Source organism: Heterodontus francisci, chromosome 33 (genome assembly GCF_036365525.1).
Source record: "Heterodontus francisci isolate sHetFra1 chromosome 33, sHetFra1.hap1, whole genome shotgun sequence".
Classification (NCBI taxonomy): Eukaryota; Metazoa; Chordata; class Chondrichthyes; order Heterodontiformes; family Heterodontidae; genus Heterodontus; species Heterodontus francisci.
In genome coordinates this window covers 27,596,117-27,609,973 of record NC_090403.1, presented here as the reverse complement: position 1 = coordinate 27,609,973, position 13,857 = coordinate 27,596,117, and the positions used below count along the sequence as shown (strand labels likewise).

The 13,857-nt window shown below is 44.3% G+C and overlaps 1 protein-coding gene across 1 annotated transcript in view; it reads left to right on the top strand.

The window, feature by feature from the left end:
- The window catches only part of LOC137348072 (integrin alpha-8-like), a 108,679-nt gene that overhangs the window by 73,183 nt on the left and 21,639 nt on the right, over positions 1 to 13,857 (top strand). Inside the window, exons 22-25 of the mRNA XM_068013232.1 lie at positions 225 to 301; positions 6,207 to 6,287; positions 10,789 to 10,894; positions 13,432 to 13,584. Coding sequence (XP_067869333.1) covers positions 225 to 301; positions 6,207 to 6,287; positions 10,789 to 10,894; positions 13,432 to 13,584 — 417 coding nt within the window. The remainder of the gene's footprint in view (positions 1 to 224; positions 302 to 6,206; positions 6,288 to 10,788; positions 10,895 to 13,431; positions 13,585 to 13,857) is intronic.

The window sequence follows — 13,857 nt, the reverse complement described above, 5'->3', positions numbered from 1 at the left end:
TGGTTATGACAAGTCCTCTGATGAAACCCCAGGGCTGCACGGAAAGGCTGACTTTAAAATAAGACCTGTTACTTAAAATGCTAATCTAGGCCAGGATTATTTGCTTCGCTGTATATTGATTGTTAATTGCCGCTTGGCTTTATTTATACGCTGAACAGCTGGCCTCTTTACTGAGACAGCTGCGATGACAATAAAAACGCCCCATCTATTTTGTTGCTCTTTAGTTATCCGCAGGGCTTCATTTCACAGTGCACAGCTTGGAGCAGGTGGAGAGTGTCACATTCAGCATGCAGATTAAAAGGTAAACAAGACAGAGCCTCAGCAATGAAATGACCAGAACATGCAAATCCCATCAAGGACCATGACATTTCTAAGCCCTTGTTTTTGTCAAGGCAGCAAAACTGAGCCTGTACTGACCAACTTCAATGACTACATGTATAGACAAGACAAATGCGTGTAGGGGAAGCTTGGGCCAGCAGCTAGAGGGTGGCACATCCAGCCAGGCAGTAGCTCTTAACAGGGAGGGGAATATTTGTTGCAGTTTCTGTTTCCCTTGCAATAGAACAGTGAGTAGCTGCAGAAAAGGTTGCGCAGTTGGCACGGGGCTGAAATTACACCTGCAGTAGTGCACAGCATATTGGGTATGGCAGAAACAGGACAACATGAGGTCACATCCTTTCCGATTGACAGTACATGCATGCAATCTGGCCTGCCCCCTCAAAAGATTAATGGGCAAATTCCAGCTTTTGCAGACCCATCTCATTGATTATAATTATCTGTTGCTAGATTTTGCAGTCAGTGGTGAAGCGACAGTGCTCACTGCTGACCTCAAGGAAAACTGCTCACAAAGATCTAGCGATCTCTGTGGTGTGGATTTCCCCTTTCCCGATGTCAGTTTGAATCTGGTGCCAAGTCAAGAGGATCTCCAGGTGTCCAGCAACAGTAATGCCATCAAGCAGGGTAAGTAGCCAATCACATTGAAGTATTCTCACAGACAGCAAATCAGGAGGTAAAAATATGCTAAATTTTTCACTTATAGTTAACAATTTACAGGGAGTGAAATAAATAATTGGGACATACACATGATTAAAGTAGAAACTGAAACATCACAAAAAAGATTTTTTATAAAGGAGACATTTGACATTTCACAAATGTAAAATTAGATTTTCAAGGACAGTGACGCTGTTCAGTACTTATGAACTTAGCACATCATTAAAACCAAGTATTCAACAAACTGTAACTTTTTCAAGGGTTTTTTCAGTGAGAATAGTAGCTTAAAAGGGCACGTTTTCATCAGTTCAGTAATTTCTAGTTGACTGCAGACTGGGTGAACTTCAGCAGTACTCCAATGGGGATGCGTAGAATCACTGACACCAACTTATCAATTTTCTCATTTAACTGTGATTGTGTGGACTACAGAAGTAGCTGTCAGTTTCAACGGAGTAATGATGAAGAACACTGACAGTTTCACTTGTTACAACCGCAAACTCCGGGCCTATTTATATAGAGAGAGAAAGCTGACTCCATAGCTTCAGATGATGCTACAGAGTTGCAGCATATAGATGAGGAAGAGGATGACCTGATAATGCATGAATAGGTAAGAGTGAAACCGAGATAGACCAGTCCCATTGAGCTGGAGAATGGAGGAGAGATATGAAAGGAGGATTATTTTTTATTTGTTCATGGAATGTGGGCATCGCGGCTAGGACAGCATTTATTGCCCATCCCTAATGGCCCTTGAGAAGGTGGTGGAGAGCCGCCTTTCTGAACCGCTGCAGTCCATGTGGGGTAGATACACCCACAGTGCTGTTAGGAAGGGAGTTCCAGGATTTTGACCCAGTGACTGTGAAGGAACGGCGATATAGTGCCAAGTCTGGATGGTGTGTGGCTTGCAGGGGAACTTGCAGGTGGTGGTGTTGCCATGCATCTGCTGCCCTTGTCCTTCCAGGTGGTAGAGTCATAGAGTTATACAGCACAGAAACAGGCCCTTCGGCCCAACATGTCCATGCCAGCCATCAAGCACCCATCTATTCTAATCCCATTTTCCAGCACTTGGCCTGTAGCCTTGTATGATATGGCATTTCAAGTGCTCACCTAAATGCTTCTGAAATGTTGTGAGGGTTCCTGCCTCTACCACCCCTTCAAGCAGTGTGTTCCAAATTCCAACCACTCTCTGGGTGAAAATTTTGTCTTCAAATCCCCTCTAAACCTCCTGCCCCTCATCTTAAATCTATGCCCCTGGTTACTGACACCTCTGCTAAGCGAAAACGTTTCTTCCTATCCACCCTAATCTATGTCCGTCATAATTTTGTATATCTCAATTAGGTCCCCCTCAGCCTTCTCTGCTCTAAGGAAAACAACCCTAGCCTTTTCATTCTCTCGTCATAGCTGAAATTCTCCAGCCCACGCAACATCCTGGTGAATCTCCTCTGCACCCTCTCCAGTGCAATCACATCCTTCCTATAGTGTGGCAACCAGAACTGTACACAGTACTCCAGCTGTGGCCTAACTAGCATTTTATACCGCTCCATCATAACCTCCCTGCTCTTATATTCTATGCCTTGGCTAATAAAGGCAAGTATCCCATATGCCTTCCTAACCACCTTATCTACCTGTGCTGCTGCCTTCAGTGATCTATGGACAAGTACACCAAGGTCCCTCTGACCCTCTGTACTTCCTAGGTTCCTACCATCCATTGTATATTCCCTTGCCTTGTTAGTCTTCACAAAATGCATCACCTCACATTTCTCAGGATTAAATTCCATTTGCCACTGCTCTGCCCATCTTACCAGCCCATCTATATCGTCCTGTAATCAAAGTCTTTCCTCCTCATTATCTACGACACCACCAATTTTCATCTCATCTGCGAACTTACTGATCATACCTCCTATATTCACATCGAAATCATTAATGTACACTAAACAGCAAGGATCCCAGCATAGATCCCTGCGGTACACCACTGGTCACAGGCTTCCAATCGCAAAAACAACCCTTGACCATCACCCTCTGCCTCCTGCCACTAAACCAACTTTGGATCCAATTTGCCAAATTGCGCTGGATCCCATGGGCTCTTACCTTCTTAACCAATCTCCCATGTGAGCCCTTATGAAAAACCTTACTGAAGTCCATGTAGACTACATCAACTGTTTTACCCTCATCTACACACCTAGTCACCTCCTCGAGGTCACGGGTTTGGAAGGTGCTGTCAAAGGAGCCTTGGTGCATTGCTGCAGTGCATCTTGTAGATGGTACACACTGCTGCCACTGTGCGTCAGTGGTGGAGGGAGTGAATGTTTGTAGATGGGGTGCCAATCAAGCAGGCTGCTTTGTCCTGGATGGTGTCGAGCTTCTTGAGTGTTGTTGGAGCTGCACCCATCCAGGCAAGTGGAGAGTATTTCATCACATTCCTGACTTGCGCCTTGTTGGTCAATTAAGTTGAAGGCTGAAGAGAGGTCATGATGGGATGATGCACCGCTCATTGATTCAAACTGGGAAGAGATAGAAGCTGATCTGTGAAGTAAAAGCAGATTCAGGAGGCTGAAATTTACTAGCTCACCATCGCTCTCGACGGCAAGCTTCCAAGATGGTGGCTCCCACGCGTGGCTTTTACTCCACGGAGCCATAAGTTATACAGCAAATATCCCGACCTTCGGCCCATTGTGTCTGTGCCGGCCATCAAGCACCTATCTTTATTCTAATCCCATTTTCCAGCACTTGGCCCATTGCATTGTATGCTATGACGATATTAGACACGGCGGCTCATTTACATGGCCAGGGAGGACCGTCCCCCCACCCAGCCTCAATGGCGTGGAGGGGGCGGGCACTCCATCCCTGACAATGGTGCCTGGTGCCACTGCACAGGCACCGCCACCATTTTTAAAGGGCTTCAAGCCCTTGCATGGAATTTGAGTTTTTAAAGTTATATACATTTTGAAGTTAAATTAAAAAATTTAATAAAAGATTGAAGCCTGTCTCCCACCCCCCCCCCCCCAATGACTAAACAATTTATTAATTGCCCTCTCCCCCCAAAAAAAACCTTTCCTTGCAATCTCGACCTTCCGCCACCAAAGTTTATTACCTTTCACCTTCAACCCCTTCCCACCATCCCCTCCGCCAATCACAATAGTTTTCCCCACTCCTCCCGGACCTAAAAACTTACCTGCTCACCATCCCCCCACAACCAGTGTGCTGCCTCAGATCTCCAAATGGAGAGCACGGGTGCCCCTGCAACCAGCTGGAATATGGCAGCGAGATGGCCGACGGGAGCAGGTAGGTCATTAATTCACTGACTTAAATATTTAAATCCTACTCCCATCACCGAACAGCGAGGGGGTGGGGGGGGGGGGGTGCTGCCACGAGGCTTCACTGCCACCGGTAATATAAGGCGGGGCCTTCCTGGCGTCAAGGCCTGTAGCGGGCCTCTACCAGAGGCATTTTCCAGGCCCCCCGACATGACCCCTGACATCGGTGGGGGCTGGTAAAATTCGCCCCAGGATCTTCAAAAGGAAAGGGAGATTAGAAATGGGACCATTCTTAATGAGGACAGAGGGGTTGAGTGTGTTTTTATTGTGTGGATTGATGACAATTTTGAAAGGTAGAGGACAATGCTTGAGGTGAGGCACCAATTTGGTTGAATATTTTTGAAGGGGTTACCAAGTTGCTGGATGTCAGAAGGCTGGTTGTCATCGCACATCTTGATTTCCAAAAAGCTGTTGACAAGGTTCCTCATAAAGAGCTAATAACTAAGGGTGAGTCCTGTCCGATTGCTGGGCAGATTCTGAAAGACAGAAGGTAGTTATTCATGATAACAGTTCTGCATTGGGGCCTATCACTAGCGGAGTCACACAAGATCAGTTTGGGAGCTATTGCACCTCACCATCTTTATGAATGATTTGGATGAGAAAAACAGATTGCAGGTAGATCTAGATGCAATGGGGGAATGAATCCATATCTGACAGATAACTTTAAAAAGATAAATGAGGCATAATGCACTTGGATGGGAGGCAACTCCAAGCATATATGTATCAAGCAGGGTTACATGCTCAAAGTTACTAAGAGGGAGAAGATCCTGGGCGTTATAGTACATCTTTGAAGGTCCATGACTAGTGCCACCAGGCTACTGTAAATAGGGTGTTGGGATGTATCCCTAGGACAATTAAATGTGAAGTGAGAAATACCATCCTTTCTCTGTAGAAGGTCTTGTTCCGACCATGTTTAGAATACTGAGGTGGAAATTGGGCCTTGGAACTCATTAACATTTATTGGAAGAGTGTTGCGACCTTTCACCCCTCCACAGGCAGCTCGCTTGAGGCTGATGAATGTTGTCACTAGCCCTGCCCACAGTGGCCTGAAGGTAAATCCCAGGAGAGGGGGTTTGAGTTGGTAACGGTGGGGTAGAGTGGAGGTCGGGCGATTGCGATGACCGCGGAGTCAGGGGAACATTCCTCGTTCTCCTGCCTACACAGCAAGGTATTTTTCCCTAATTTTGCTTGAAAAACTTATCTTTCATTGGCAACCACTTAAGAATCCTGAGCAGGGAAGGCCCGACTACTGGCAGATTAGTGTGGCTCCTGTACAAGGATGAGGTGTAAATCTGTGATGCGGCCCATATTTTCCTAATTGAATGAAATATAATTAATATAATTAAAAGAAATAGCTGCTTTTTGTACACTATGAAAAGAACAATTAAAAACATACTTGTATGTGAATTAAACTGGAAAGTCGAGATCCAGAATACTCTTCTCATTGATGATCTCTTGACAACAGCCAGTCAAAAAAATTGGACCAAAATTAAATGAAATCATTCCTGTGCACTGCAGTCTATTATATAGATTATTTTAATGAAGACAGATGCCCTGATTAATCTCATGGCCAAGGAGCTACAGTGATAATAAACACTCTGGCTTCTCTCTTACTTCTGAAAGCTTTGGTGAGATTGCTGCCTTATCACCAGCAGCTGTCTCCATTATGCCATCACCTGGATCATGTAATGAAATAGCTTTTCAATGATCACCTCGTAGCACTGTCAGTACAATTTCACCTCCAACTTCATCTGTCATTGATTCCGATTCACTTAGTCATGAGAGAATGCGAATAAAAGGTTGTGATTTATTTTCGAGGTTCCGATAATGAGATCAAGCCCCTTCAATAGAATAATGGCTCCTTACTCCTAACCCTCTGTAACTCTATATCAATTTGTTTTCCAGTAAAAACTCACAAAACTCTCACAGTGAGGTGGTCTTTTTGAAGTTCCATGTTCAAGTTATGGCACAGCTTGTTTTAAGAGGGTAAGAATCAGTCTTGTCAATCTTTTTAAATTATTATTGGTCTGGTCATCAGAGTGCATTATTGTGAACTATAGGGGGGTAATCTGATGGTCCCATGTTCCTGACAGGATGCACCTATCTCTCATGTAGCCCCATCTCTGACTTGGGCTCATGCAAATGTGGCTTACCCACAGCAAGGCAGAGGATCACTGAACTAGCCTTTATATCTTCACCCTTTGCCCCTTGGGCTGTGGAATTTAAAAAAATCATTATCTGCCCAGCTTGTTGGGAATGTGTTTCCTGTCGGCCGATTGTAAACTGATATCGGCATCAAAGTAATTACCCTCCCCTACCCCTCCTGTGCAAGGAGAACTGGCTGTAATTGTGAAGGAGAGTGTGAGCCTCGCTTTGTCAGGACAGGATGGAACAGAGATCATTATTTTAAATTCATTCTCGCAATGTGGTTGTTGTTGGCAAGCCCGGTATTTATTGCCCATCTCTAATTGCCCTTAATAAGGTGGTGGTGGGCCTTCTTCCTGAACCGCTGCAGTTCCTGTGGTGAAGGTGGTCCCACAGTGCTGTTTTGTAGGGAGTATTAGGATTTTGATCCAGCCACAGTGACTGCACGGTGATATGGTCAAGTCAGGATTGTCCGAGACTTGGCAGATAACGTGAAGATGATCTAAGCCATATTCTTTTGGGCCTCCTTATCTCGAGAGACAATGGATACGCGCCTGGAGGTGGTCAGTGGTTTGTGAAGCAGCGCCTGGAGTGGCTATAAAGGCCAATTCTGGAGTAACAGGCTCTTCCACAGGTGCTGCAGAGAAATTTGTTTGTTGGGGCTGTTGCACAGTTGGCTCTCCCCTTGCGCCTCTGTCTTTTTTCCTGCCAACTACTAAGTCTCTTCGACTCGCCACAATTTAGCCCTGTCTTTATGGCTGCCCGCCAGCTCTGGCGAATGCTGGCAACTGACTCCCACGACTTGTGATCAATGTCACACGATTTCATGTCGCGTTTGCAGACGTCTTTATAACGGAGACATGGACGGCCGGTGGGTCTGATACCAGTGGCGAGCTCGCTGTACAATGTGTCTTTGGGGATCCTGCCATCTTCCATGCGGCTCACATGGCCAAGCCATCTCAAGCGCCGCTGACTCAGTAGTGTGTATAAGCTGGGGATGTTGGCCGCTTCAAGGACTTCTGTGTTGGAGATATAGTCCTGCCACCTGATGCCAAGTATTCTCCGAAGGCAGCGAAGATGGAATGAATTGAGACGTCGCTCTTGGCTGGCATACGTTGTCCAGGCCTCGCTGCCGTAGAGCAAGGTGCTGAGGACACAGGCCTGATACACTCGGACTTTTGTGTTCCGTGTCAGTGCGCCATTTTCCCACACTCTCTTGGCCAGTCTGAACATAGCAGTGGAAGCCTTGCCCATGCGCTTGTTGATTTCTGCATCTAGAGACAGGTTACTGGTGATAGTTGAGCCTAGGTAGGTGAACTCTTGAACCACTTCCAGAGCGTGGTCGCCAATATTGATGGATGGAGCATTTCTGACATCCTGCCCCATGATGTTCGTTTTCTTGAGGCTGATGGTTAGGCCAAATTCATTGCAGGCAGACGCAAACCTGTCGATGAGACTCTGCAGGCATTCTTCAGTGTGAGATGTTAAAGCAGCATCGTCAGCAAAGAGGAGTTCTCTGATGAGGACTTTCCGTACTTTGGACTTCGCTCTTAGACGGGCAAGGTTGAACAACCTGCCCCCTGATCTTGTGTGGAGGAAAATTCCTTCTTCAGAGGATTTGAACGCATGTGAAAGCAGCAGGGAGAAGAAAATCCCAAAAAGTGTGGGTGCGAGAACACAGCCCTGTTTCACACCACTCAGGATAGGAAAGGGCTCTGATGAGGAGCCACCATGTTGAATTGTGCCTTTCATATTGTCATGGAATGAGGTGATGATACTTAGTAGCTTTGGTGGACATCCGATCTTTTCTAGTAGTCTGAAGAGACCACGTCTGCTGACGAGGTCAAAGGCTTTGGTGAGATCAATGAAAGCAATGTAGAGGGGCATCTGTTGTTCACGGCATTTCTCCTGTATCTGACGAAGGGAGAACAGCATGTCAATAGTCGATCTCTCTGCACGAAAGCCACACTGTGCCTCAGGGTAGACGCGCTCGGCCAGCTTCTGGAGCCTGTTCAGAGCGACTCGAGCAAAGACTTTCCCCACTATGCTGAGCAGGGAGATTCCACGGTAGTTGTTGCAGTCACCGCGGTCACCTTTGTTTTTATAGAGGGTGATGATGTTGGCATCGCGCATGTCCTGGGGTACTGCTCCCTCGTCCCAGCACAGGCATAGCAGTTCATGTAGTGCTGAGAGTATAGCAGGCTTGGCACTCTTGATTATTTCAGGGGTAATGCTGTCCTTCCCAGGGGCTTTTCCGCTGGCTAGGGAATCAATGGCATCACTGAGTTCCGATTTGGTTGGCTGTATGTCCAGCTCATCCATGACTGGTAGAGGCTGGGCTGCATTGAGGGCAGTCTCAGTGACAGCATTCTCCCTGGAGTACAGTTCTAGGTAGTGCTCAACCCAGCGGTCCATCTGTTTGCGTTGGTCAGTGATTATGTCCCCCGATTTAGATTTGAGGGGGGTGATCTTCTTGATGGTTGGCCCAAGAGCTCTCTTCATGCCATCATACATTCCTCTGATGTTTCCGGTGTCTGAGGCCAGCTGAATATGACTGCATAGGTGTTGCCAGTAGTCGTTTGCGCAACGCCTAGCTGTTCTTTGTGCAGTACTTCTGGCTGCTTTAAGTGCTGCGGATGTTAAATCGCTGGGGGCTTTCTTGTAGTTCAAAAGTGCAATGCGCTTAGCGGCTATGACAGGTTCCAGCTCTTCATTATGAGATTGAAACCAGTCTGCATTTCTCTTCGCACATAATGTATTATCATTAGCTCTCATCATCCAATTTCACTTGATGTGAGCAGAGGCCCAATGGACCTGGTTTAGTTTGAGGCATCCCATGGATTTGGAAATACTGTTTCCTGGCAAAAAAGCCTTCAGGATTCTGTGACACCAATATGTTTCCCTGAATGATCATTTTCTTTAATCCACTGACTGGAGATCTGAATTTGTATTTTTTTTCAAAAAGACATTTTTAAAAAGGCATGTAAAAAAATAATTTTACTGGCAGCTTAAGCTGGCTACCGAATTTGCAACACTGTATCTTACGCTGCAATGCTTGTGAGGAGGGAGATAAAATGTCTGCTAATTCCCCAGCAAGAACCAAGACCCAGGAAATTTAAAGGAACTGCTTGTTCTGTTTTGCAAGAGAGAAATACTGCTAACTGCTATGGTTGAATCACTGAGTGACGGTCATGTGACAAGCCCCCTCCCTGTCTGTGGTTTTGAGCTGGTGTTTTCTCTGCAGCAAAGGAGAAACAACTGTACTCTGACATGAGCAGACCCTAAGTGGAGTTCCCCACCCCCCCTTGCTCTCTCTCCATTCCAGCTTGAAGGCTTCAAATCCTGCTTGTTGACTGACCACCTTTGCATAAACCAGCTACAATCCAAAACCCCGTTGGAGGAAATCATCTGCATCGCTGTCTCCAAGAGACTCACTGAACCAGTCTTCTACCTCTTCAAACTAAAAGCTTCAGGACCATTGAATTCAGCTAGAAGCCAGCCAAATCACCAAATGACAAACTGTATACCGTTTTTTATGGACTCCTGCTCAACAAAGCTAACTTTCCCCACTCTATAACCTATTTGTGTGTGTGTAAACCCCTGGTGTGTGTGAGTGTGAAAGTTGGCGCGTTGTTTATTATTTCATTAGTTCGGTTTAGGTACAATAAAATTTACCTCTTTCTTTGTTAACTCAAGAAAACCTGACCAATTTGTTCTTGTTATGATCATAGTAAGTAAGTAATCAAACACCTACTGAATTGGCCAGTACATCCACTTTAAGAAAGAATTAAACCTGTTGTGGTCTAACAAGGAGAGGGAAGCCCTTTGCCCCTCCTCACTTGACCATAACAATTCATATTTCACTCGGTCCAGAGCTACAGCCACTGCAGATCCAGGCCACGTAATTGGAAATCCTACCTCTGGGCATTCCAGCCACAAGTCAGCACGTAAGAGTCGATTTTGAACTTTACTGCTGCTTGGACATTGAGTATCACCTGGATGGAGCACAGAAGGGAAAATCAGGCAGACAGCAGCATCTTACAGACCTTGCCTAACTTTCCCTTTACTGATTTCAAGGCTGTCTCTATTATTAACATGCGATGCAATGCACAGCATCCAAGGTGTAAATCTACCTTGCATTGTGTAAATAGAAAAATAAGGTATATCTGTCCAACGGCCTCACATTAGACCATCTCTCAAGTCAAAAAAATTGCAGGTCTGAGCCAGGGAATGCTGTAAGTTATGGGAAGATCGAACAAGGGAAGATAATGATTAAAAATCAGAGAGGTTTCTGGGTTTCTCTATTGCACACACTTCATAACCTGTTGTCTTTTAATATCAGGGCTTCACTACCCGAGCAAATTCTCCTCCCATATATTGATCTAGAGTCACCAGCAGATTTTGTGGTGAAGAACGAGACTCTGCCAATAGTCGAGCATGTCTATGAGGTAGGTACAGCACCTGATGGACTTCAAGGTACCCCATTTCTGGTAGCCTCTCAGTACAATGCCAGTTGCTGTTGATGTTACCATTTTTGTATGCATCATGCCCTCAGTGTTGGGCAAGATGCCCATGTGAGCTGGTCGAGAATGTAGAATGCTCAATATCTGGAACAGTCTCCACGTCCTGGGGGACAGGGAGGCGACATCAATTGTATGAATTTAGTGTCACACTGGGAGTTAGTTGTGATTGTTATGACCCAGTGAGAAAGAGGTCTAGGGTTCCCTTTCAGCCTTCACCTGGTCTTACTGTAACAGGACTTAATTTTAAATGCGCTGTTTTTAGCTCCCCCTTGGTGAATCCTTGTTCACCACTTTTCAATTATAAGGCAAAGAAACAGCACAAACAGGTTTTCTTAGGTTTAAAGAAGAAAGATTGAAATTTATTAAACTTAAACTCTAATTCGGTTGATGCCTACAGATACACTATGCACCCACGTTTGCATGCATACACGATACACACATGCAAATAGAGACAGAAAAGAGCTGAAGAAAAATAAATTGGAAAAGTTTAAGGCAATATCAGAAGAGTTTTTGTTCCGATTCTTCAATCCCACTGTAGAGTTCTTGATTGTAGGTAGACCTTGCTTTTTGTTGGGGCCCAATATTCTTCTTAAACCTTGTTCGCTGTCATAGACTTTTCTCTCTTGGGGTTCATGTGTCTTCTGTGGATTCAGAGGCTTGTGAGAAAGAGATGGGAGCAGACAGGAGAGATCTTCTCAGTCCAGGAGCAGTCTTTCCCAGTTCAAACTGTTCGTACAATTCAGAAAAACCAGTTTGCCAAGCAGGTTAGTCATATAACTAACTGGTCTGACCAAGTTAGTCATATGACTGACTGGTCTGACCACATCTTGGGTTGTCTCATCTTAGCAGTCTCTGGAATGCTTCTTTTACACACAATACTCAGTGATCAAGGTCCATTGTGGGTTGAATGTGTCAGGGAATGGTCCTTTGTCCTTCAAATCACCATCTGTTACTATGCAAATGCCTTTTCCAGCCACAGCTGATCAGTTTAACAAGTCCTTTCTTCACTCCAGTACAGTTTAAAATCAATGGCCATAACAAAATTAATGTACCTCATTCTTGGCAGGTGGGGGCCTAGCATGACACAATATTATTGCTATCATGATGCTCAGTGGATGAAATGTATTTTTCTGAGTGCTGCAGAACCATAGAATTACATTTATATAGAATATACAGCAAAGAAACAGGCCATCAACCCAACTGTGGTGTTGCTATTCCATCTACCTCATCTCAAGGGTCAGTTGCTTCAGGGAAGAAAAGTGATTACGATTTGCTGAGCAATGTCAGTAGAATCATTGTAGAAAAAACATTCTTTACCAAATGTACTTTTTTAAAGTTGATGTGCATTTTTGTAGGTGGAATGATATTTGACAAAGCCTTAGTGATATAGTCTGGTGTACACTCCTGTTGTGCTGAGTTGCTGCAAAACATGGGATGTTTGTATGTATGAAAAGCCGATAGGAAATGTGATCAAATTGAATCATGAATATTAATTGGAAAAAGCTAAAATAAAATAGCATTTTTGATTAGTGGAACAAAAGATTGTGTAAACCAGTAATATTACTGCACATGCAAGGAGCACAAATATAATCTCAACACAAATATTTATCTGCTCTTGGTTTGCTCTTTGAATTGATTTTTAAATAGATGTTTATCCCACGACCATGCAAAGATTCTATTTTGCTTCAGTTTTCTGGTGGTGTGCCGGGATTATGGCTGAGCTTCAATGAGGAAAGATCTGTTGAGAAGATAGTCCTTTCCTCCTTAGCTGCAAGACTGGATAGATCAAAATGATTCCAACCAAGGGAATGGCGTAATGACTCAATGATTTCATGTACCAATTCAGCGTGGCATCTAGCGCAGAATGCAAATTCACATTTGCGCCTCCCCACAAGTTGTTACCAAACTGTCGTGCTTGTGGGGAGATGCTGAGTGTTAGAAAACACCCCATTTTACTGTCAATGTGCACAGATAATGATGAATTCTAGGAGGGTTCATCACAATGATTTAATTTAGCCCATAATATTAAACTGAAAATTGTTAAACAATTAAACGTGAGCCGACCCCATTGACAGGAAATTACTCTTTTAGCAAGAGAATCCAAAACAAGGGGAGACAATCATAAAATTAGAGCTAAACAAGCTAAAAGCTTATTTGGGAAAAACTTTGGCACTCAAATGCCTGTAAGAATGTGCAATACACTATCCCAGAAGGTTGTTTCAGCAGAAACAATTGAAGGAGATAGATACTTGGGAAGTAAGGGTATTAAATATACAGAGGAATCATAATTATAAAGATAAAGAGCTTCAGGGCTAAAGGAATGCATAGCAGTGACCTACTCCTGTTCCTGTCAAGAGGTAAAAGGGATTAAAACAACATGGAACGATACAGTAGTTGATTTTAAAACTATCAAATGATTTTGAGAAAAGGTATTACACAACTCCTTCTGTGTCTAACCCTAGCTGCACAACAATGGTCCATCAGCAATTAGTGACGCCATACTAGAAGTGGACTGGCCTGCAGATTTCCATGGCAACGGTCTACTGTTCAAATCTAAGATTATTCCATGGGGCAGAATCAACTGCACAGTGAACTCCTCTGATGCTGAGAATTGGGTAAGAAATTGCATTTTCACCATTTGTACTTTTTTTGTGAGAAAAGTGCTAGCATTAATTGCATTAAAATTCTACTTCAAGAATTTAAGTTTGTAACTAACAATATGTACCTGCACTATTTTAAAACAAACATTTTATATTTAAAAGAATAGCAGAACTGATGCTTTTGCCTAGACTTTCTTCAAGGGCGTAATGTTGCCACCATGGTTTGAACAAGAGTGCTATAGTTTTAATAGAGGCCTTTCATTACTGCTATCTTGTCGAGCTCTGCTC